Genomic DNA, 26,080 nt, shown 5'->3' on the forward strand with positions numbered 1-26,080 from the left:
CTGCGTCGGGGTATGATGGGTGAGGAGTGTAATGGGGGATATTCCGGTAAAGATCTGAGTTCTCTTTACTGCCCAGTGGGTGGCAAGCAAGTGCCTCTCACAATTGGAGTATCCCTTTTCTACCTCCGTGAGGACCCTGGAGGAGTACACCACTGGTCTCAGCTGACCGTTTCGCCCCTGGAGCAACACTGCACTTAAGCTGTCGCCACTGGCTGCCACCTCCAGGAAGAATTCCTCTCCCCCATCAATTGCCCCTAGGGCTGGTGCTACCTGCAGGTCTCTCTTAAGATGGACAAATGCTGCCTCACAGCCCTCGGCCCAATCCCACTCGACCCCCTTATGTAGGAGTCTGAGCAGAGGGGCAGCAGTGGCTGCATAGTCTTCGATGAAGTCCCTACAGTAGCCAGTGATTCCCAGGAAAGACCTTAACCCCCGACACATCCCTAGGGACAAGGAGTTCCTGCATTGCCTTTCTTCTAGCCTCATCAATGGCCCTTTCTCCTGCCCTTATCGTCAGGCCCAGGAATTTTACTTCTCCTAGACCTATCTGGGCTTTCTTGGGGTTATTTTAAAACCCCCTTCCTTCAGTAAGACCAGCAGTTTGGCCAGCATTGGACCGTGTTCCTCACTGCTGACTGTGAACAGCAGCAGGTCGTGCACATACTGGACCAGCTGGTCTGGTTGGCTGAAGCCTTTTAAGCAGTTCGCCATGCATTGGTGAAAGATGCTGAGACTATTATGAAAGCCCTGTGGGAGGCAGCTCCATGTATACTGCTGTTCCCGGAAGGTGAAGGCAAACTTGTACTGGTCTTCCCTCCGTACAGGGATAGACCAGAACCCGTTGGATATGTCCAACACTGTGAACGTGGTTGCGGATGCAGGGATTTCCCCTATCAGATCCGCAACCGCCGCTACTGTGGGAGCACAAGCTGGGATGTTTTTATTGAGCACCCTGTAATCCACAGTAGCCCTCCAAGAATTGTCCGGTTTCCTAACTGGCCAAAGCGGGGAGTTAACATGGGTGGCTATGGGTCTCAAAACACCTTGCTCGACAAGCGAGCTTAAAGCTGTCTCCAAGTCTGCTTCTGCCTCTCGGGGAAAGCCATACTGCTTTTGCGGGCGGGACATGGGATCCCCATCTATTCTAACCTCCACTCCTATGACTCTCCCACAATCGTGTTTGTGGGTGGCAAATGCTGCAAGATTTGCTTGCACATAGGCCCAGTACTCTGCCAGGGTGTTACCGACCAGAACCTCCAGGTCGTAACCCACTTTTGGCTTCACGGTACACAGAGTCCCTTTTCCCTCTTTCTTTTCAATAACCATGACTTCTCCCTCTGCTCCCGTGCCCACTGTGCCCCATAGACAGTGATTCCTCAAGTCTACTAGGATCTGGCGAGCGATGATGAAATCAGCCCCCAAGATCCCTTTTCCCACCTGCTCCCAGTTCATCAGGATGCACTTCCATTGTGTTTGGAGTACTCCTAAACGAACTGCGAGCGGGACTGAGAAAAACCCAGCCTTCTCATTTCCTGTGAACCCAACTAGTTGATACGGCACCCTGTTTGATAGAGATGAGGTTGCAGGGTCTTCTGAATGGACTATGGTTGAGGGTATACGGTGCCCAGTATACCCTCAACCTCCATCTTGACCCAGGGTCGTCCCCAGGGGTCGTATTCAATGGGCACAGGTATACAGGCTATGTCTGGGCTAGTCACGGCCTCTGTACTAGCAGGGTTGCTGGTGCTTCCCTGCCTGTTGCCGTGGCTACCTTCCCAGTCCCCTCCAGCGCTGCCCTCACTGCAGCTACTATCTCATCAAGGGATGGTGAGGAGCTCGCTCCACCTCCCCCACTCTGGGCGGCTCCTGAAGGAGTTCTCCCCCCATATCTCTTTGCTGGGCTCCTGCAATTCCTTTTAAAATGCCCAGCTTTCCCGCACCCGTAGCACACTCCCTCCTTATCAGATGAGCGGCCACCCTCCTCGTGCCATTCCCTTTTGGGAATCGAGTTGGGTTTTACCTCATTTACCCAACCTTTGGAGGTTTTCTCCTCCTCCCCTCCTCCATTCCATTGGACCAGTGCCAGTTGCCTGACCACTGCTTCCTCGGTGAGGTTGGGATCCCGGGAATCGAACCACAGTTCTGCCCTGGCCTTGAGCTGGGGCAAGCAGTTTGCCACCAGCATCCTCAGCCAGCGGCCGGTCTGCACCGCGGAAAGATTCGCCTTGTCGAGGAGCTCCCCACAGGCTGCGTGGTATACCACCCACAGCCTGTCTGCAAATGCCTGCGGGGTTTCCCCTGCAAGCTGCCTTGTCCTTTCGACCCGTTCGAAAGGACTGCCGTCATCGAAGCCCATAGCCTCGAGGACGGCCCTCTGGACCTCAGTAAATGTGCGCTGCCCCCTCCGGCATTCTGCCGGTAGGGCCTGGTACAATTTGCTGTCCAGAGAGAAGAGCAGCAGCTTGGCTATCTCTTCCTCGTCGCACCCATTAATGTTCCCTGCCTGCATCACTTCCATGAAGAGGATCGACGGGTCCTCGCTGCGAGTGAGTTTGGCCAAATGGGCCACCATGGCCCTGAGTGATTGAACTCTATGGGGAATAATAAAGTCGCTCTCCAGCGCTCCCCGACCTTGGTCACCTGCCTGTGGAGGACCATACTTGCGCTGCCTGACTGGGCACATCCGCCCTTGTTCAGGATCTTTCTGCGCTAGTCCCTCTACCTCTGGCTGTCCCACCATACCCGGTGCAGCAGACAGTGCCTGGTCACCTGACCTAGCCTTTAGCTGACCCTCGGCTGGAGCCTCACATCCCTGCTGCCGAGCGGGACACATTGGTCCTGCCCCCAGCCCTGGGTATGCTACTACCTGCGCACCCCGCTCCTCCTGGTACCCCACCGGAAAACCACCGGTGCCTCAGGAGGTGGTCGGGCGTCTCTTGCCTTTGGATTCTCCTCTACCCCCCAATACTCTCCTTTGTCCCCTGTGGACCCTCCAGGTCCTATCAGGGCGACCATTCCCTTTGCCTGGGATAGAGCGTGGGTGAGAGTTTTAATCCTCTCCTGGCAGTGACCGTGATCTGCCTTTTGAAACTCACTGCTACTGGCCTCCTTATAAGCTGCCTGCACGTCTTTTAATTTATTCTCCAGTTCCCTAATTTTCTGGGTGTACTGAGAGTTCTGTTCCCGGAGGGACCCCTCACTACCCTTGGCCTCAGTGACCTGACACTGAAGATAGTCCCGGCTATTTCAGAAGGTCTCCTCCAACTGCCGGTTCCTTTGCTGCTCCACAGCTAATTCGGCCAGCAGGTTGTCCCCAACCGCAGCCCGGATAGCAGAGAGCTCCTCTGATTTCTGAAGACTCTGTTCCAAGTCCTTCACCCGCTGGTTGAGCTTTCGGACTTGGCGGGTGAGGCAGATAAGCCAGATGGCCTTTTCCACCCTGTGCTTGTGGTCCTTCCCTGCTGTCCACTGAGCAGCAGCATCCACTGGGTGCTCTGCCCGTGTGAGGGCTTGCACCCAAGGTCTGGTGAGGTTCACCTTGCCAAAAATGTATGAAGAAATTCTCTCCTCCATTTTAGTTTCCTCTCTTATCACCTCATCTGTTATATTAACATCTCCTGTTTGCTTGTGTCCTGCCGCGGTCACCATGTTCTGTAAGGGGTTCTGGGGAATATTGTGCCTTGGGTATCTCTCTCTGGGCTTCTGCCCTCACAGCTTTTGCCTGGCCTGTGAGGTACCCTGAATGCTGCAAGAGAACTCCTGGAGAGACTGTGTCCATAGCTTATGAAGGGGGTTTCGAGACTCGTGCGTCCCCACAGCTTATGCCTAGCCTGTGAGGCACCTGTGAGTGTCAAACACTCCTAACCCCTTTCTTCCCCAGCTTGCGGCACACAGTTGAGCATTTTCGAGGCGCTCCTGGCTTCCCTTACACTGTTCTGACATAAGACTCACCATCAGGAGATGTAATACAACAGAACTGAGACGAGGCGATTCCAAGAGGAACTTTAAGCTTCCAATTTATTTGACAAGGTGTATCTCAACAAACAGCAATACATCCTCAAAACAATCCCCCTAAATTCCACTAAACGGAAACAATGAACATTTTTACACAAGTATAACAGCAGTGCAGTGCCCAACCACCCACCTTCCTGACCTAACTGAGTTGGGAGTTCTGGGGACCAGAGATTATACTCACCACAGCCTTTACAGTCTTTGCAGGTCAAAACGCGGTTTCGGGGTTCTCTTTTTGCTATCTTCAGGATCTAGAAGTTACTTTCTCGGTTGTGATTTTCTTGGAAACTTGGTTGTTGTTGCGTCTTGTTGTTGCTGTGGATCTACCTGAGTCCAGCTCTCACGGGAAGATCCTTGTGGAAAAAGAAAAGGTTCAGTCACCAGTAGTGAAAGGAGGCTGAACTGATGCCGTCTCGGGATGGTGGTTTGCTTCTTCTGTCTTCGGTGTCTTCGGACACTGGTCTTCCTTCTGTGTCGAAAGGCTGACTGCTTGCTGGAGCACGAGAACGGAACTACTTGTCAGGGCAGAAACCCATTCTTATATCCAGTTATCCAGCCAGACTTTCGTGCTGAAATAAATCCTTCCCATTGGTGGGTTTGTGATTTTTGAAAAATGCAGCAGTGTTGGATTTCGCGGGGGGTTTTTCCACTGGCCATCCCTGATGTTACCCTAATCAAGGGTTGAGTAGGTGTTAATTGGGTTGGCAGGGTGTGGGCCTCCTGTAGCCATTGTGTAGGCCCTTGGTTTGTTTTGGGTTCCCTAGTTTTCTTAAGGCCTGCATAATATCCCTCCATAGTGTAAACGTGGGGGAGACAATAGCCCGGTATCGGTGATGAGTCAGTCCCGAGTTTTCGAGCAAGGGCACTCCCATTGGCTTGGAGTGCCTTGCTTTGGGCTGACTCTGCCCCACCATTGGCCCTCCGGTGTCCTCTCCCGTCCAATCACTGCACTGCCAAGGCCACACCGTCTCGGTTTCAATCCACATCTGGTTCTGGGTTCCCTGTTCCTTCCAGGACACTGGCCTGCTGCAGCACAGACAGATCCCACAGCTCTTTTCCTTCTGGGTAAAATGAGGGGTTTTCGTCTTCCCTTACACCACAGGGGGAGTTTGTTCATCACGCCGCCCTGGGAGACCTGGACGTCCACGCTGCCAACGATTGGGATTTTACCTTTGGTGTAGGTGAGCAGCTTCGCTTAGACAGGAGACAGTTGGCAGGATTGATCCAAAGTCTTTCAAAGGTTGTCTGGCTCATCAAAGACTGGCTTGCCCTGTGTCGATCTCCATCGAAACTGGAACTCCGTCGATGTCTACTTCCATCTTCCACGGGGAACTTTCGGTGGAGCAGGTATAAATTCCGTACTCTTCTTCCAGGGGTTGAGCAGCTTCATCTTCATCTGTGTCAGAGCCCCGGTGATCAGCCAACTCTTCAGCGACACGGTGAGTAAAGCTTTTTCTGCACATTCTCTGAAGGTGCCCTTTCTCTTTGCAGCCTTTGCAGGTATAGTCTTTGTAGCGGCACTGGTGGGCCCTGTGGTTTCCTCCACAGCACCAGCACGGGGCCAGCCAGTTTGCCCCATGTGGCGGACTCAGGGTTGCAGGACTCGGGGCAGCATTTCTGCCTTTAGAAGTAGCCATTCATTGCAATGCGTTCGTCAGTTTAAAGTCCTGGGTCAATATTCGCCTGGAATTGCTGACCGAAATCATGCAGGCCTGACTCACTTTTAATTGCCTTCTGCAGGGTGACTGTGATGTTCAGAGAGAGCAATTTGTGGAGGAGGCCCTCGTGGCCAATTCCGATGAGAAATATATCCCTTAGTGCTTCGTTAAGGTGGTCGCCAAAATCACACGGTGCAGCCACTCTTCTTAAATGTGCAGCATACGTAGCAATTTCTTGACCTTCGGGTCGCCGGTGAGTGTAGAACCGGTGCCTGGCTGTGAGGATGCTTTCTTTTGGTTTTAGTTGCTCTTGTATTAGTGTTACAAGTTCCTCACAGCTCTTAGTTGTTGTTTTCTCTGGGGCTAGCAAGTCCTTGATGAGACAATGGATAGTGGGCCCACAACAGGATGGCCCTGCGTTTGTTCGGTAGTGTAGCCGGTGTGTCCCCATCCAGGTCGTTGGCTATGAAGAAATGTTCCAATCTTTCCACGAAAGCGTCCCAATCTTTGAATGGTCAGCAGTGCTAAGGACACTGGGAAGTTTGGTTAGCAGTGCTAAGGACACTGGGAAGTTGGTTGAATGGTCAGCAGTGCTAAGGACACTGGGAAGTTTGGTTAGCAGTGCTAAGGACACTGGGAAGTTTGGTTAGCAGTGCTAAGGGCACTGGGAAGTTGGTGGAATGGTCAGCAGTGCTAAGGACACTGGGAAGTTTGGTTAGCAGTGCTAAGGACACTGGGAAGTTGGTGGAATGGCACTTTCATTACCATCCAATCCGCCCTTTAATTTCTATTCACTTTTAATTTCCAACCATTTCCCCCCTTTCACCGCCATCCATGCCTCGCAGCCTGCTCAGTCCCATGCCTACCTGAGTCCACTGGCTAATGCACTGGAACAGTGGAGAAATACTTTAAATTGTCTTAAATGTGTCTTCAGAATTGAGTCAATTGTCTGGCTGGCTGTCATTTAAATCAGGAAGGCTTATACAAACAAAACCTTACCAGTGGCAGACGACAAGCCATCAATAGGCTAATAACAGATATTTTAGTCAGCTTTCCTCAAGTACAGGTGGATTCCACACTGACGTAAAGTGTCTCATCTGGTGAAAAAGACAAGAAATTCTTTATTTTTGCCCCAATATAAACATGCCTCGTTAGCGGAACCAGGCGTGATGTTGGGTCCAGTGTTGAGGAGATATCCTGTCCTGCATACGAGTCTGTTTAAACAGACTCATATACAGTGAGTCCTGCTGTAAGTCCTGCCACACTTCAACTTGTTGGCTGACTCAGTGGTGTCAATAGAAGCTCTGAAAATTGTGGAGTGGCCAACAGGTAAAACAAGTAGCAATTTTTGACAAGAGGTTCAAGTCCTCATATAGGTGCACAGCCCTGCTGTCTACAACAACAACTTGCATTTATATAGCACCTTTAATGTCGCAAATATTCCCAAGGTGCGTAAACAAGAGCGTTTTCAATAAAAACATTTTTGACCGAGCCACAGAAGGAGATATCAGGATTGATGACCGAAAGCTTGGTCAAGGAGGTAGGTTTTAAGGAGCATCTTAAAGGAGAAGAGAGAGGCGGAGAGTTTTAGGGGAGGAAATTACAGAGCTTAGGTCCAAGGCATCTGAAAGCACAGCCATCAAAGGTGGAGCGATTAAAATTGGAAATGTGCAGGAGGCCAGAATTGCAAGAGCGCAGAGATCTCGAAGGCTTGTAGGGCTGGAGGAGGTTACGGAGATAGGGAGGGGTGAGGCCATGGAGGGATTTGAAAACATTTACCTAGTTGTAAGGTGTAAGCTTTTAACAAATCTTAGACTAAGTGTGTTAAGCAGATTTTCTTCGCATAACAAGGACTGGGCATATTAAATAGGTTTTTGTCCATAACAAGACCTATCTAGTCTAGTACAATAGATCTCACTGCCTGAGTTATAGTTAGCTTACATTCTGATGCTGCAGCCATATCCATTGCAACACACAAAGTTTAATTTATCGTATAATGCAATAAAGCCAATTGCGTATCTTGGCTTAGAATATAAACTTGTTTAATACAGTCGGTAAAGCAAAGTAAGGTTTTTTTTAAAGGGTTAGAAGTGAATGTAGAAATAAATTAAGCTACAATTTCTTATCATCATAACTTACTCAGTCGGAGCAAGGATCCATGCTCAGGGTCATTTGTTGTGAAAACAGACCAAGCTCCTCAGTTTGCATTGTTCTTTTCGTAGAATCAATGGCAAGTTAACAACTTGGATTTCAAACTGGTTTAGCACAAGAAAACGGGAGATGGTGATGAAAAAACGTCTGTGGGGTGGGACCGAATCCATGGAGTTCTGCAGGGATCTGTTCTGTTTGTGACAGTGATTATTGGCCATTCAGCCTCTAGTCAATGTAAAGCTGTTATGAGCCAGCCGTTATATGCACTGGGACTGTGAGACAAAACAAGTCATTCTAACTTAGATCATCAGTGAGGGCACATTTGAAGTGCTGGGGTAATTTTAATCATATAAAAATGGGTGGGTTGGGGTCGGGTGTGGTGTTAACATTTTTAAAAACCTCAAACCTGTCTCCAATACTCCTATTTCCATTTTTAACGGAGGCAGGACTGAAGGCAGGCAACTAACCCGCTCCATGGAGGCGGGTTGGTCATTTAAATATTAAAATGAGGCTGCGTGCCTCATATTTAAACTGTCTTCCAGATTTAACCCTGGCCTGCTGGGTTTCCCGGGCCTCAGAAAAACCAACAGCTAAAGGACTGCCTGGTGGAAAAGGTAAGTGTTGTAATATTTCCCACATTACAACTGTGACGACACTCCAAACATACTTCATTGGCTGTAAAGCGCTTTGAGAGGACCAGTGGTCGAGAAAGGTGCTTAATAAATGCAAGTCTTTCTTTTCTTTACATCACTGTTTGTGGGCCAGGTGGAGCAGGAGTGCTTCCCCCCCAGCTTACCAAGCTTACCTTCTTCTCTGCCTGCTATCGGATCCCCCCCCTCCCCCACCCCATCGCCCTTCCCCTGTGATTAGATATCTCAGGGATCAGATTGCGTCCCCCTCCGTGATCGGGAATTGGACCTCCCAGGGATTAGGAATCGGACCTCCTCCAGATAGGCGACCATCCCCATACAACCCCCCCCCCCCCCAGCCCCCCGCAATCAGACCCTCCCTGGTATCGGATGCCTCCCCCAGGGATTGGCGAGCACCCTCCATCCCCACCAGTATGGATCCGCACCCACCACCCCCCCCCGCCAGCGATCAGTGAACACCAATCCACCCGTCCAAGATCCGGATTCTATGCTCCCACTAATCCAGCTGCAGGCTTCCTATCTACTCCTGGCCTACATTCTCCTCAAGGATGGTTAAATCCCAGCAGGTTATTTAGTGTGTACCTGACTATTGAAGTAAAGAATGCTTTAACCATTAATAGACATCACATGGTCATTATGGCTAGGGAAGGCCATTCAGACCAAAATCATCTTTTCTGATCATACCATCCAACTTAATAAGAACATAACATAAGAATTAGGAACAGCAGTAGGCCATCTAGCCCCTCGAGCCTGCTCCGCCATTCAACAAGATCATGGCTGCTCTGACTGTGGACTCAGCTTCACTTACCCACTTACTGTTCCATAAATGATTCCAAGGTTTTTGCCTCCACATGTTGGCAAAACTGTGTGAAGGTCTTCTTCACATTATTCCTAAATTTCACTTTTAATAATTTGATCCCTGTGTCCCCTTGCACTACTCCTTTGATTTCAGGTGGAAAGTCCAGAGACTAGAGTCAAGGCAGCTGAAGGCTCGGTCACCAATGGTGGGATAAAGGGAGGTGGGGTGCAGAAAAGCCCAGGGCGTTGGAAGATATACAAGGCTGGAGGAGGTTACGGAGATAGTGTGGGCTGAGGTCGCCAAGGAATTTGAAGAGGAGGACAGGATTTTAAGTTTAATACGTTGTTTGGTGGGGAAGGGAGCCAGTGTTGGTCAAAGATAATGGGGGAGATAGGTGAGTGGGACTTAGTGTGGGACAGTGTATGGACGGCTAAGATTTGGACAAGCTGGAGTTTATGGATGGTGGGAGGCCACTGGAGGTGACAAAGGTTTGGCTAAGGGTTTCAGCTGCAGAGGAATTGAGTTAGGGGACGAGGCAGGCAATGTTGTGGAGATTGAAATAAGCACTTTTGATGATGGATAGTATGCAGGTTTGGATCTCAGGGCCAAGCAACACACCAAGGTTTCACATTGGTCCAGCCTGAGTGAGTAGCTGGGGAGGGGAATGAAATCAGTGGCAAGGCAGTGGAGTTTAGTTATATTTATACAGATACAGGGTATATCTATTTTTAAAAAGATCTAGCATCTAGAGCATCTGTCACACCGGGGAATATCACAAATACAATGTATATGTCACATTTGCACCTTAAAGAATAACCATAAAACAACAAATCACAACTGAACATTCTTAAAGACTAAATATTAGAACAGAATGAAAGCCAGTCCTTTCCTGCTATTAGTTGCTGACCTCAATTCCCTGGCATCTGTCTGTGGAGCAGAGGATTTACAAGACATTGTCAATCCAAAGCATTAAGACGCCAATAAATTGTTTATTTTTGCTGACTCTCAGCAGGAACAGTAATATTGCCACTTTACAATTTCTTTTAAATAGATAAACTTCCCTCAGAAACTGCAATTAGCCTCTACTTGACCCCGGGGCGTGCCTATTGAGAACACTCCCTTCAGTCTATAGGGAACAGTTATAGAGGCATGCCTATTGAGAGCACTCCTTCCAGTCGATAGGGAACAGTTATAGAGGCATGCCTATTGACAGCACTCCCTTCACTCTATAGGGAACAGTTATAGAGCGTGCCTATTGAGAGCACTCCTTCCAGTCTATAGGGAACAGTTGAGCGAGGCTAAAAATTAATCTCAGACAGTGGCAGAAAACGGGCGGTATGAGATCGGCTGCCCGTCATACACAGCCTGGTATTCAGTTCCATTGATGGGCGGCCAATCCGATACTGTCCGCTTTGCACCACCGCTCGAGACGAATTTCTAGGCCTAGATTCCTTGTGAGTTCCAGTTACTTTTTGTGGCCTTAATTGGACAGGCACATTAAACACAGCTCCAATTTGCGGCAGATCCTTAAACCAGTCACTTTCTGCCTAATACAACAGGACTATCAAGACATAAATAATGCCATTTAAGTATAGCATAACTTCAGACTTGCTGTGAGCACTGCCATATGCAGTCTGCTAGTGCATGAAAATTAATGGGCAATGCTGAAGAGAAGCAAAAATAATGTTATTGCAGAAATGACTATTAAGCAGTTTCAGTATTCCATGCTCTTTTATTATCAAATTATAGGAAAGGAGCATTTAACTCCCTGTGATAGTGCTTTAGTTTGTACATAAATAGTGATTCTGCAGTGAAAGCACAACAGCTATATATACGTGCAACAACTTTCCATTTTCTATTCATAAAACATATACATTGCATATTTCAAAGACTGATATTTTACAGTACCAGAATACATACATCTGTGCTTTCTTATAAAAACGAACAGGCTCTTCTCAATCTATTTGAAAGAAAACAATCAGGAGATGACTGACAACTAAAATACAGCATGGCTTACAAGACTGGTTAAAGGGTTTTAACTGAAAGAAGAACTAATTATAATTTGATATTTCTTCTTATCAAAGCTTACAGACTCGGTGAATTTCTGGAGTGCAGTGCTGTTGACTGGGTATGCAAAAACCGTCTTCTAAAGACTAAAAGCTCCTTTAAGTTTATCATGTTTTACCATATTTCTTGTATATCCCATCTCCGTTTGCCAAATATGCGCTATTAATTTTGTGAAAAGTATTCTTTGATTAACTGCCCATCATTGTATTGCTTTACATCATGTCCTCTTTAAGGTACAGGACCATTACTATTGGCTATAAAAACTAACTAAAAATAAAGGCAAACCCAATTAAACTTATGAAATACTTTGATAGCCTGGCTACTGTTATATTTGACCTGCCGTACAGTGCACAGATCTATAATAATGTAAATAAAACTGGTAGTTTTTACAATGTAACACATTGCAATACAAACGCTGAAAATAATTTACTGTTCGTTATTAAATACTTTTGTTTCATGGATATCATTTAAAAAGATCTATGAAGTAGTTTGTTGAAACATATGTACTCCATGATTACATCTACAGTTGCTTATAAGATTACAAATTAGTGTTTCAGCAGTAGAAAATAAAATTCATTCTGCACAATTTCCCCCAGGTCTGTAATCGTGATTTGTTGCTTTGATGTAATAAATTTGTTTCCATTCAGGAGCAAAGTCTGCATTTTCCTTTTGGTAGTTAAAATAAAGATTTAAATATACCGCTGTCTGCTAAGCAGAATTTCCACAAGACTGTCGGCATTTCCACTTCAAAGAACCCCAAGGATTAATGAGTTTGGTTCCAAACCAAGCGTACCACTTAGTTATGAAATTTTAAAAAATAAAAATTGTTAATACTATTTGTCCCTTGTCATATTCGTGCCACCCACCTTGTTGCCTGGTCAGTCTCTCTTCCCTATTACTAGCACTCAGAAACAGGAAACAATAGCAACCCTGGTGGCCAACCATTTGTACAGCTGCTAATCATGGAACAGTGCATTTAGGGCTGACTGGAGAAGTGGTACTCTCCAGCACGACTTTTAAGGGTAAATGGTGCCCATAAATGCTGCCTTATTTTCCTTTTCTGAAATAATAAAAAATTAAGCACTCTAAAATAATATTGAGGTACCACTATAAAGACTGGCCTCCTGATGTGCAAATTAAACCAATTGTACAATGTTTTTAAATTGATTCAAAAAGTGTGTTGCCTTGGTAGTAGCAGTCAGTAGTACTTTCACCATTTAAAGTTTAGTTACGACTTTTACCATTTGTTTGAACTGTATTTGCTCCTGTATAACCTTCCAGAAATACTAGGGGACCAAGGATCTAGCAAGAAGGAGGAACTGAAGGAAATCCTTATTAGTCAGGAAATTGTGTTAGGGAAATTGATGGGATTGAAGGCTGATGAATCCCCAGGGCCTGATAGGCTGCATCCCAGAGTACTTAAGGAAGTGGCCCTAGAAATAGTGGATGCATTGGTGATCATTTTCCAACAGTCTATCGACTCTGGATCAGTTCCTATGGACTGGAGGGTAGCTAATGTAACACCACTTTTTAAAAAAGGAGGGAGAGAGAAAACGGGGAATTATAGACTGGTTAGCCTGACATCAGTAGTGGGCAAAATGTTGGAATCAATTATTAAAGATGAAATAGCAGCACATTTGGAAAGCAGTGACAGGATCGGTCCAAGTCAGCATGGATTTATGAAAGGGAAATCATGCTTGACAAATCTTCTAGAACTTTTTGAGGATGTAACTAGTAGAGTGGACAAGGGAGAACCAGTGGATGTGGTGTATTTGGACTTTCAAAAAGCTTTTGACAAGGTCCAACACAAGAGATTGTTGTGCAAAATTAAAGCACATGGTATTGGGGGTAATGTATTGATGTGGATAGAGAACTGGTTGGCAGACAGGAAGCAGAGAGTTGGAATAAACAGGTCCTTTTCAGAATGGCAGACAGTGACTAGTGGGGTGCTGCAGGGCTCAGTGCTGTGACCCCAGCTATTTACAATATACATCAATGATTTAGATGAAGGAATTGAGTGTAACATCTCCAAGTTTGCAGATGACACTAAGTTGGGTGGTGGTGTGAGCTGTGCGGAGGATGCTAAGAGGCTGCAGGGTGAGTTGGACAGGTTAGGTGAGTGGGCAAATGTGTGGCACATGCAGTATAATGTGGATAAGTGTGAGGTTATCCACTTTGGTGGCAAAAACATGAAGGCAGAATATTATCTGAATGGCGACAGATTAGGAAAAAGGGAGGGGCAACGAGACCTGGGTGTCATGGTACATCAGACATTGAAAGTTGGCATGCAAGTACAGCAGGTGGTGAAGAAGACAAATGGCATGTTGGCTTTCATAGCTAGGGGATTTGAGTTCGGAGCAGGGAGGTCTTACTGCAATTGTACAGGGCCTTGGTGAGGCCTCACCTGGAATATTGTGTTAAGTTTTAGTCTCTTAATCTGAGGAAGGACGTTCTTACTATTGAGGGAGTGCATCGAAGTTTCACCAAACTCATTCCCGGGATGGCAGAACTGACATATGAGGAGAGGCTGGATCAACTGGACCTGTATTCACTGGAGTTTAGAAAAATGAGAGGAGATCTCATAGAAACATATAAAATTCTGACGGGACTGGACAGGTTAGATGCAGGAAGAATGTTCCCAATGTTGTGGAAGTCCAGAACCAGGGGTCACAGTCTATGGATAAGGGGTAAGCCATTTAGGACCGAGATGATGAGAAACTTCTTCACTCAGAGAATTGTGAATCTGTGGAAATCTCTACCGCAGAGAGTTGTTGATGCCAGTTCATTGGATATATTCAAGAGGAAGTTACGGCTAAAGGGATCAAGGGGTATGGAGAGAAAGCAGGAAAGGGGTACTGAGGTGAATGATCAGCCATGATCTTATTGAATGGTGGTGCAGGCTCGAAGGGCCGAATGACCTACTCCTGCACCTATTTTCTATGTTTCGATGTTTCTGACGGGACTGCTGGTGGTGCCAACTGACACTTCAAAATAGCAACAATAATGGCTTCATCAAATAATTGGTGATATTTCAAGTCGCCTTGAACCCTCAAGTACTGACGAGTATCAGTATCACAAACTAATGGGGACAAGATTGTTCATATCAGAGGTTCATCTTAATGGGGGAATAATACTCCATGCAGGAAAAATGTTTTCAATCAGAAACACTCCTCCCAGAAATGCAGTAAGAACCATTTCCAGATGGCACTGAGCTTTATAATTTTATTTCAGCGTCCAGCAGTGATCCCCAATCAAATAAGTCTTAGCCAATTGGAAAAGAGACACATCCAGTATGTCCCAGAAGGAAGGCAGAGACACTTCCTGGCTGGGAAGCCCACAGTGCAGGTCACTGAAAGGCTGCAATTTGTACCAGTAAACGGTAACTATTGTTTCTCAGACGTTAGCTCATTGCAACAGTTTTTTTCAATATATGTCTGGAGGAAGTACTTTGGATTAAAAGAATTTCTCCCCAATATATTATTTGAGATCTTTTGATGACTAACTGAACTTGAGCTGGGACCACGGAAATAGTTTGCCTTAATAAAATGCTTGTAAATAATGAGGCTCGGCTGTCCCAAATGTTGGAAGGTATTACAAATAGATGGAGGGGTTCTTTCTGAAGAAAGTAAATATTGTGGTATAATTGAAAACATATTTAATATGTAGAGATACTTTTCTATTTCAACCAACTGTTTGGCAATGCTGATGGATTGCCCCAATTTTTAAGCCTTAGGCATTATTAATTGGATAGCTGACTTTCTTATATATTTTGTAATGAATTCTGTGCTATTGTAAAATGATAAATGGAATTCAGGTTTTCATTACAAAATTAAGAATCAATTCTACTGTTTTTGGATTTAGTTCTGTAATTATGCACTTGTGTAAAGTGAAGAATCTGTGCTTTTGGATCAAGTAATGAATCCGCGTTTTGCTGCTACCATCAAACGGAACATTTGTTTAATAAGAATTTAAGAAAATACTTTACCAGAGGGTGGAGTGATGTGCTTTCTAATCTGATCACATAATTTTAAAGTTAGGAAATCAGTAAAAATCTTAATTCAGGAATATGATTTAAAGGAGAATAAAAGGAGTCATGGACTTTCAGTAATTTTCACAGATAATCTGTTTTTTATAAAAAAATGTTTTGCTCTTCTAAAACACTGCCATCTTAGTAGTTTGTTTACAGAGAAAACACTTATTTTGGAAGGTTAATCTGGATAGGTGGCACTATATTATAAAGACAACCATTTCTTCTTGTTAGTCTATACAATGTGCATTTACAGGAGAAAAAAAAATCAGACTATCTCCCAAACTTTCTGTGGCCTTTTACCCAAGTTCTTGTTTTTCTCAAATGTCAATAATTGTGGGTTTATTCCAAATCTGGTGGCGCTTAAAGCATTGAAAATGATCTTATTTGGAAACCGAATTGTATGTAAAATAGAAGAAATGGTTCTCAATAAAGAATTTATCTTTTAAAACCTGAGGTATAAAGGGGTTTTCTTTGTAGCAATAAACCTTTAAACATGTTTGCCATTCATTGTAATTTTAAAATTCTGAAGCTGGTTTTCCACATTTAGAATAACAAGATGAGTCAAATGGAAGTAAGGAGGTTCTGCTTATATAGACCAATAAAGAGGATCCTGACATTTTTAAAATTATGTGAACCTTTTGTCCAATCACTTGAGCCTGGCTTAAAAAAAATAAACAGGAGCTATAGTGACACTTTCACGAATGTGAAAAAAATCCTGCCTTAAATAATGTGTAAAATAAGGTGCATTTTTATCTTTGTGTGTGCTCAGTTACGCTCCCGCACTTTGTTGATAGTTACAAATGACAAATATTGATGACTAGGTGAGACAACTAATGTCCAACCTGTACACTTATTTACTTCTAATCTGCTCATTTATTTGTCAGTAAACTCCAGGAAAAAAATCTCTTAAATACAACCTTATACATTTGATAGATTATTTTGCCAGAACATATTAAATCTTGCATTACAACAGTACTGAATTATTAATGCTGACCTCTCTCAGCTTCCTGAATGCCTCAATGGAGTTAAAAACAAAATAAACATATAAAATTTTCATATCTATAGGAAACGCAAAATTATTTGTTACGAGTAGAAAAATGACCTGTCTGGCATGATTTAATATTTCTCCATAGTTATGTCACATAACATTGTTTCATTACTGTTGGAGTTGTATAGTTTCTACAATGTGTATGTATATATATATGTATTTTATATATATATATATATATATATATTATGTGTGTGTATATATATACATAAATGATATCACACACAATGGGGTCAAAATTAGTTTTCTAACGCCACCCGCTACCACCATAGAGGGGCGGCAAATGGGCGGCTAAATGCTTACCATCGGCACCGACCGGGTTCCTTGGCTCTCGGAAAATTTAGTTGGGCGGTGGGGGCGGCACCAAGACGTACCGCTGCGCGCTCAGTCACCACCCACGTGGTGACATCATCGAGCGTGCAACGCTCCCTTGCCGCCACCGCTGCGAAATTAAGTGAGTACGGTGGCCTTACCGGCAGGTATCCGTACAGCCTGGAAAAGGTAGTGGGACATCGGGAATCCTGGGGCAGGAGCGTCCAGGGATCAAGGTAGGTGGTTATGTTTAATTTTTTAGCAATTATATTTTAATGGGACCAGTTGGGCAGTGTGCGTGTGGGTGGGGGAAATTGTCAGAAACTTTTTTTTCTCCATTTTTTTTCATCTCGCATGCTGGCAGCCTACTGTCAGGAAATTCGGGAGGCCCCCTGAGATGCCGCTCCATTGCTGCCCGAGGGTGAGTGTGCAATGCCATTTTTAATGCTGCTCTTTCATCGTTGGGTGGAAAAACTGATTTTGCAATTTGAGGTGGCACCTACCGCCTGACGTTAAAATCAGCACTCAGCCGGTGTTGACGCCTCAAAAACGGCAGGACCCAATTTCAACCCCAATGGGTCTCAATTGCCCCTCATCCATCAAGATAGATTTTGATGTCAAAATTATTTTCCCCCTCAGAGGTTTTAAAGTGACATTGAGGGCTAGAAATTGTGAAGTGCCCCATTTGGGGCGATATCTTTTGCGGGAGCGCAAAAGTATCACCAGGCACTACGCAAATAATTTGGTCGTGAACTTCCAGTTTAACGTTCCAAGAGGGAAGTGGAGAGCTAAATCAAGCGCTGTCACTTCCCTTGCTGCGTTAAATGGAGTGAGAGAGACGGTAGCGGCAGAGCTCTGCACAATGGTCCGTGCAGCGCTGCCGGTCTCACAAGCTCCTCGAGGGACCAATGCTGCAGGCATTGAAGGCGATAGCTGGAAATGGTTGTTGACGGCACTGCGAGACACACAGAGCAGCCCCGAGCACTCTAAGAGAGTGCAGGGCTGATCAATTGCGGGCTGCAACAAAATCAAAAACCAGCACACTGGGGGCATAAATGCATTTTGGCCTACCTGACCATCATTGCCTTTAATTAGCGCTCACCAAGCGGCCGACACAGGTCACAACGCCTCCTGCAGCTGCCGTTGTTGACGCCCGGCGATGCTGCAGGGGGCAGAATCGAATTTTAGATCCAGGGCGATAACAGGGTGCTGCGCACCGGATGACATCACGATCTCCGGGGCGCAAGTGATCGAGGTGGTAAGTTTTATCGCCAGCGCTAACCTGCCATTGAAGTTCGCGGGCGTCGGTAATTTTACAGCGCCCGGTCGGTAAGCCTTTTGCACCCCATTATCGCCCCCCCCCCACCGGGTCGCTAACGGGAGGTGCAAAGGAGGCCAATTTCTCCCCCTGATTTAAAAAAAAAGATTTTTTTAGTTTGTTATAGAAATTTCTCAACTGTAAACTGAAATTTGCAGTGGCACATATGCATCAGCAGCATCTGTTTTCTTATGATCCTAAAGAAACAAAGCATGCAATAAACAGCCCCTGAAGAGGGAAGAAACATTAGCTCCCCACACAATAAAATGTTTCATTGTCAAGCCTAAGGTCGTTCAGAAACGTGGCTCATAAAACCATTGGCAGTTCAGGCCCTGAAGTCTAAAGAACCAAAGAGTAACTACACTGCACAGAATGACCCAAGATATGCAGTGAAGGATTGTAAACCAGGTTTTATATGTGCATGCAGTTATCTATATAATTTAGAAGCAATATTTCTGTTAACAATTTTCTTTGGCAGGCCAGAATCCAGCTGGACATGCAAAAGTCTTCAGACTGTTAAAGCAGTCTTCTTGTGCATTTGGTTAGACTCATGTGTGAAAGTTAAATCTTTACAGCATTTCTAAGCTAAAACTGAACATCCTCTTCTTCCAACGAAGGAGTTACAGGCCTAGAAACATGAAATATTTCCTGACTGGGGTGTTGAGACTTCTCAGAAGGCAGTTCCTCCAGATTCTTTTCAGACAGTATTTGAAGGATTTCGGTCACTTGTTTCTCAAGACCAGTCATTCTGTTGCATAACAACTGAATGTCTTCTTTCAGTTCCATTTTGGCTTCTTGTAATGTGGTCTGCAAAGCCTGCTCAGGGATTGGGTAAAAGGGGTGCCTGACATCAGCTTGAACTGGGCTATGCTCCAGTGGACTGCGGATCTCCCCGGCCTTGTCTAACCGCAGGTCACTTTTCGTGATGCCGCTATCGCATGAGTCCGTTTTCCTCAAGGGATTCTTTATAACAGTGTTCTCAGAGTCAGTACCTTTTGATTCGTCTGAAAGAATCTCCATGGATTCAGCTTTGATGACATTGTTCCAGTTGTCCTTCTTCTCCTCTCTTGATCCAGGGAAGGGATCAGTGAAAACAACGGAATTTTTAAGTCTTAACCATCCTCTTCCATTTCCGGCCGTCGTCTGTACGGGACTATTAACCTTCAAGCACGTCTGATCATTCAGATCGTTTGGCTTCAGCTCCACTGTTTCTCGCTGTACTTGTGGCTTTTGCTCGTTGTTTCTCATAAATGAAAGGGAAGATGGGATTGGTGTGATTTGAGACACGGTCACCACGCTCGTGCCAGTGGTCGAGGCACCATTGTGAAACGCGTGGTTCTCCACTTTGAGGTGATTTTTGTCTGAGTCGCCATGCCCTGGTGCCTGATTCCGCAATTCCTTTTGCTGCTTGAACTTCTGGAAGAGTTTCCTGACGGGATGGTCCACAGGGATACTGAGCGTCACTTCGTTCTTCAGCCGCAGCCGCTCTTCCTCCTCTTTCTTTACATCAATGATCTTTCGGAAAATGATCTGTAATGAGTCCCAGAGAAAAAATGAAATTACATTTCTGAAATGGATCGTGTTAAGATATTCCTAGCAGTCAGCACAAGCAAGGCAGGTTATTACTTTCAAGCACAAAAGTCAATAAAATTAAGAGAATTGACTTTTAAAATGCGAAGATATTTCTTTGACAGCAGCCTGATATAGGAGTAATATGAGTCAACTATCTGAAGTAAGTTTATCCTGCTTTCAGATGCACCCAGATAGGTTTGATTCATACCTTTATCAGATACGACTCAATGAAACAAGTGATAATGTAATGGGTACTCACCCCGGCGACCCTAGTCAGGTCATTGAATTGGGATCCATAACAATCAAGAGATTGGACCCAAGTTTCCCCAGGAGTTGCTCCATTTTTTTTGGAGCAACTAGATTTGGAGTAACTTAAAAATCGCAATTCTTCCCATTTAAGTTGCTCCAGTGTATGTGAGTGAGTTAGGTTTTTTTTAGTTCAGTTTTTTTTTCAAAAGGGGGCATTACCATCCATTTGCACCTGTTTTAGCCAGCTAAAACTTACTCCAAACTAAGTTAGGTCAGAGTAAGTGGCCACTTTTGTACATTCTGAAAAACCCTGCCGTGAATTAAGAGATCAGCGCAGGTAGCCTCCAAATCATAGTGTTATGATAGGAATGCTAATTTTTTTAATCCCAAGCAGCTAGACTGGACAGGGTATAGGTGCTATCAGCCTGATTAAACTGAGTATAATTTTAGTAAAGATAGTTAGATATTAAGGGGTCAAGTTTCGGCCTGAGTTGCTCCTATTTTTTTGGAGCAACTGGTTTAGAATGGAGTATCTTAGAAATTGCAATTCTCGGCATTTAGCTTGCTCCAATTCTCGTCAGTTAGAACAGTTTCATTTTGGAACAGATTTTTTTTTTCAAAAGGGGGCGTGTCCGGCCACTTACACCTGTTTTGGAAGTTTAGGCAGCGAAAACTTACTCCAAACTAACTTAGAATGGAGAAAGTGTAGATTTTTGTTCGCTCAGAAAAACCTTGCCTACACTTAGAAAATCAGGCGTAGGTTACAAATCAGGCGGAGGGAAGAGAGATTGGGGGGGGTGGGGGGAGAGAAAGGGAAGTTTACAAACATGAAACACATCACTTTTACAAATAAAGAGCCATCAATAATAAATGATAAATAAATCAACAATTCAACCAATAAATCAATCAAAAAAATTAATTAAAAATTCAAACATTAAAAAATCAATAAATAAAAAATTAAATTTCTACTCACCGACTGCAGCAACGGGAGCCCTCCAACAGTGTGCTGGGATGGCGCCCCCCCCCCCCCCCCAGTGTGTGTCTCTCTCTCTGTCAGTGTCTATGTGTTTCTGACAGCGAGGGGAGGGGCGGGAGAAGGGGGAGGAGGAGGGGGGGAGGAGGGGAGAGGGAGGGAGGGAGGGAGGGAGAGGGAGGGGGGAGAGGAGAGGGAGGCAGGAGGAGAGGGAGGGGAAGAGGGAGGGGGTAGAGGGAGGGAGGGGGAGAGGGAGGGAGAGGAGAGGGGGGAGAGGAGAGGAAGTGGAGAGGAAAGGAGGGAGGGGGGAGAGCGGAGGGAGAGGGGAGGGAGGGGGGAGAGGGGAGTGGGGAGAGGGGGGAGAGGGGAGAGGAAGAGGGGAGGGAGGGGGGAGAAGGGGAGAGGAGAGGGAGGGAGGGAGGGAAGGGAGAGGAGAGGGTGGGGAGAGGAGAGGGGGAGACAGGGAAGGGGGGGAGAGGAGAGGGGGGAAGAGGGAAGGAGGGGGGAGAGGAGGGGGAGAGGGGGGGGGAAGGAGGGAGATGGGAGAGGAAGACGGAGGGAGGGAGGGGGAGAGAAGAGGGGGAGGCGGGGAAGAGGAGAGAGGAGTGGGGGGAGAGGAGAGGGAGGAGGCTGAACGGGCCCGGCCGACGTAAAGAAGCCGGGCCGAAGACTTCGGGCGGGGCCCGCCCCCAGCAAGATGCCGGGCGGGCGGGCCCCACTGAAGGAAGAGGGAGCGGAGCCGGAGCAGAGCAGGAGCAGGTGGGGGGGGAGCGGGCAGCGGAGCGGGAGCTGGGGGGGCTCGGGCAGCGGAGCAGGAGCTGGGGGGGCTCGGGCAGCGGAGCAGGAGCTGGGTGGGGTGGGGGGGGCTGGTGAGAGAGCCAGAGGGAGCGTGAGCTGAACAGGGGAGGACGCTGGAGCCACAGCCAGAGCAGGAGCTGGAAGAGGGAGGTGCAGTCTGATCTCCTCCCCAGTGAGCCCATTCAGCCAAGACTAGGGGCGGCGTGCTTCAGGCCCCTCCCACACAGTTTCGGGCACATGGAGCTACTGCACATGTGCGCCCACTGTAGCGCGCACGTGCAGAGGTCCCGGCACTGTTGTCAGCGCAGGGACCTGGCTCCGCCCCCCACAGCTTGTGCTGCGCCCGCCGAAGGCCTGGATCGACCTGAAGGAGTGGAGAATACCGAGGTAAGTTTTCGGTGCGGTTTTGAGCGCGGAAATCAGGCGTGGCTCGCGGGGCTGCGCCGTTCTAGGCGCAGCCCGAAACTTGACCCCTAAAGTACTGGAAAATCTTTGAAGATTCTTTTCTCCCCCTCGCCCCACACCCCCACCCTCCCAAAACTCTTCCCCTCCCCCCCCAATCAAAACTCTTCCCACGACCAATCTGTCTCTTGTCGCCCTCAGCACGGGAAGGCAGCGACCGGCCTGTACAGCAGGCCACTCGGCCCGGGATAGGGGCGGCGAGCGTCGGCTCCTCCCACACAGCCTGCATCACACACTCTCAGATTCTGGGGGCTCGGAGCTACTGCGCATGCGCACACACTCTAGTGCGCATGTGCTGAGGTCCCGGCACTGTTTTCAGCGCCGGGACCTGGCTCCTCCCCCGAATCCAGTTGCCACGCTATGTCACCATGGAGGAGCGGCTGGGGAGCAACCAAACTCGGCCTGAAAATGTTTTGCACCCTTGGAGTTCTACAAAAGCGGTGCACCTCTGGTGAGTGCACCAGAAATCTGTTCTGGCCAAATTTGGGCCCAAGGATTCTACATTTGAGAATCATAGAATAGTACAGCACAGAAGGAAGCCATTCATCCCATCAAGACTGTGCTGGCTCTTTCAAAGAGCAATCCAATTCGTACCACTCCCCTGCTCTTTCTTCATATCCCTGCAATTTTTTCTCCATCAAGTACTTATCCCATTCCCTTTTGAAGGCTACTATTGAATGTGTTGGTGGCAACCTATCAGGCAGTGCATTCCAAATCCTAAACTCTCATAACGTTAAAAAGTTTTCCTCATGTCGCCTCTGGTCCTTTTGAAAATCACCTTAAATTTGTGCCCTCTGGTTATTGACCCTTTAGTCATTGGAACAGTTTACCTTCATTTATTCTAAATCCTTTATGATTTTAAATACCTCTATCAAATCTCCTCTTAGCCTTCTCTGCTCTAAGGAAAACAACCTCAGCTTCTTCAGTGTCATGTTTGTAACCTTCACATAACTGTAACCTTTATGTAACAACGCTGTACACTGTATACACCTGAGAAATGCACACCTTGACCACAGGTAGTGAACTTGTGGGAGACACTCCTCACCTGGTCATCCAGGTTTATAAAGGGAGGTCCCACGCAGGGTCATCACTTCTTGGTCCTGTGAATAAAGGTACAGGTCACATAGTGACCTTGTCTCCAGTATGTGCCTCGTGTTGATTTGCTGTAGTGTGTAAGGACACAACATTTGGTGACGAGAAACAGGAATCAACGACTCAAGAGAATGGCCACCGGTAGCACGAAGGAACGGTACTGTATTGGCGAGGACTGGGACAATTTCATTGAGAGGCTCCAGCAGAGCTTTGTCATGAAGGACTGGCTGGGAGCGTCATCGGCTGACAAGCGAAGAGCGCATCTACTGACCAGCTGTGGACCTAAGACGTATGCGCTGATGAAAGATCTGCTCGCACCCGAGAAGCCGGCAGACAAGACCTTCGAGGAGCTCAGCAAGCTGATCGGTGAGCACCTCAAACCGGCGAGTAGTATACACATGGCCCGACACCGATTCTATATACACCGACATCGGGAATGACAGAACATACCGGACTTCACTGTGGACCTTCGGCGCTTGGCCAGCCTCTGTAAGTTCACAGACGCCTGCAGGGGGGAGATGTTATGGGATTTCTTCATTGAGGGCATTGGTCATGCCAGGATTTTTAGGAAGCTAATTGAGACCAAGGACTTGACCTTGGAAGCAGCGGCGTTGATGGCTGAAACCTTCATGGCGGGGGAGGAGGAAACCAAGATCATATACGTGCGCAACTCTGCTCCCAACGTGGTGATGGAGCAGTGAGTTAACATGGTAAACGCAACTCAGAACCCCGCAGGCAGTCAAGGGCAATTCGACACCAACCAGGCAGTAACAAACTCTAGGGTGGGCCCGCAACAGAGACAATAGCAGGTTGAACGTACATTTACACCATCACAAGGGACAATACGTCCCGGGATGGGACCATTGACACCCACAAACAGAGTACTCAAGAGTAATCAAAGAGACAATCAGGGAGGAATGCCTGGTAACAGCTCTTTTGTTCGCAACAATCTCAGCTCATACTGGAGGTGCGGAGGGAAACATGCTGCGAAGACCTGCCGGTTTCAACAATTCATCTGCAGAAATTGTAACTTGAAGGAACATTTAGCCAGGATGTGCAGGAAGCCCACAGCGAGGCTGGTTTACGAAGTGGATGAACCACAAGAGGGATCTGCAAGGCAGGGGTATGTCTGGGACACAGCAATGGATGCTGATGTTCAGCGGGTCCATAAGAACATAAGAACATAAGAATTAGGAACAGGAGTAGGCCATCTAGCCCCTCGAGCCTGCTCCGCCATTCAATAAGATCATGGCTGATCTGGTTGTGGACTCAGCTCCACTTACCCGCCCTCTCCCCGTAACCCTTAATTCCCTTATTGCTTAAAAATCTATCTATCTTTGACTTGAAGACATTCAATGAGCCAGCCTCAACTGCTTCCTTGGGCAGAGAATTCCACAGATTCACAACCCTCTGGGAGAAGAAATTCTTTCTCAACTCGGTTTTAAATTGGCTCCTCCGTATTTTGAGTCTGTGCCCCCTAGTTCTAGTCTCCCCCACCAATGGAAACAACCTCTCTGCCTCTATCTTGTCTATCCCTTTCATGATTTTAAATGTTTCTATAAGATCACCCCTCATTCTTCTGAACTCCAACGAGTAAAGACCCAGTCTACTCAATCTATCATCATAAGGTAACCCCCTCATTTCTCGAATCAGCCTAGTGAATCGTCTCTGTACCCCTTCCAAAGCTAGTATATCCTTCTTTAAGTAAGGTGACCAAAACTGCACGCAGTACTCCAGGTGCGGCCTTATACAGTTGCAGCAACACCTCCCTGCTTTTGTACTCCATCCCTTTGGCAATGAAGGCCAAAATTCCATTTGCCTTCCTGATTACCTGCTGCACCTGCAAACTAACTTTTTGGGATTCATGCACAAGGACCCCCAGGTCCCTCTGCACCACAGCATGTTGTAATTTCTCCCCATTCAAATAATATTCCCTTTTACTGTTTTTTTTCCCAAGGTAGATGACCTCACACTTTCCGACATTGTATTCCATCTGCCAAACCTTAGCCCATTCGCTTAACCTATCCAAATCTCCTTGCAGCCTCTCTGAGTCCTCTACACAACCCGCTTTCCCACTAATTTTAGTGTCATCTGCAAATTTTGTTGCACTACACTCTGTCCCCTCTTCTAGGTCATCTATGTATATTGTAAACAGTTGTGGTCCCAGTACTGATCCCTGTGGCACACCACTAACCACCGATTTCCAACCCGAAAAGGACCCATTTATCCCGACTCTCTGCTTTCTGTTCGCCAGCCAATTCTCTATCCATGCTAATAAATTTCCTCTGACTCCGCGTACCTATATCTTCTGCAGTAACCTTTTGTGTGGCACTTTATCGAATGCCTTTTGGAAATTTAAATACACCACATCCATCGGTACACCTCTGTCCGCCATGCTCGTTATATCCTCAAAGAATTCCAGTAAGTTAGTTAAACATGATTTTCCTTTCATGAATCCATGCTGCGTCTGCTTGATTGCACTATTCCTATCCAGATGTCCCGCTATTTCTTCCTTAATGATAGTTTCAAGCATTTTCCCCACTACAGATGTTAAAGTAACCGGCCTATAGTTACCTGCCTTTTGCCTGCCCCCCTTTTTAAACAGAGGCGTTACATTAGCTGCTCTCCAATCCGCTGGTACCTCCCCAGAGTCCAGAGAATTTTGGTAGATTATAACAAATGCATCTGCTATAACTTCCGCCATCTCTTTTAATACTCTGGGATGCATTTCATCAGGACCAGGGGACTTGTCTACCTTCAGTCCCATTAGTCTGTCCAACACTACCTCCCTAGTGATAGTGATCATCTCAAGGTCCTCCCTTCCCACATTTCTATGACCAGCAATTTTTGGCATGGTTTTTGTGTCTTCCACTGTGAAGACGGAAGCAAA

The 26,080-nt window shown here is 46.6% G+C and overlaps 1 protein-coding gene across 1 annotated transcript in view; it reads right to left on the minus strand.

The window, feature by feature from the left end:
- Positions 1–18,629: 18,629 nt before the first annotated feature.
- kcnh5b (potassium voltage-gated channel, subfamily H (eag-related), member 5b) overlaps positions 18,630–26,080 on the minus strand; it is a 604,928-nt gene continuing 597,477 nt past the window's right edge. Inside the window, 1 exon segment of the mRNA XM_070877933.1 lies at positions 18,630–19,574. Coding sequence (XP_070734034.1) covers positions 18,630–19,574 — 945 coding nt within the window.

This window comes from Pristiophorus japonicus, chromosome 4 (genome assembly GCF_044704955.1).
Source record: "Pristiophorus japonicus isolate sPriJap1 chromosome 4, sPriJap1.hap1, whole genome shotgun sequence".
In the NCBI taxonomy this organism is placed as follows: domain Eukaryota; kingdom Metazoa; phylum Chordata; class Chondrichthyes; family Pristiophoridae; genus Pristiophorus; species Pristiophorus japonicus.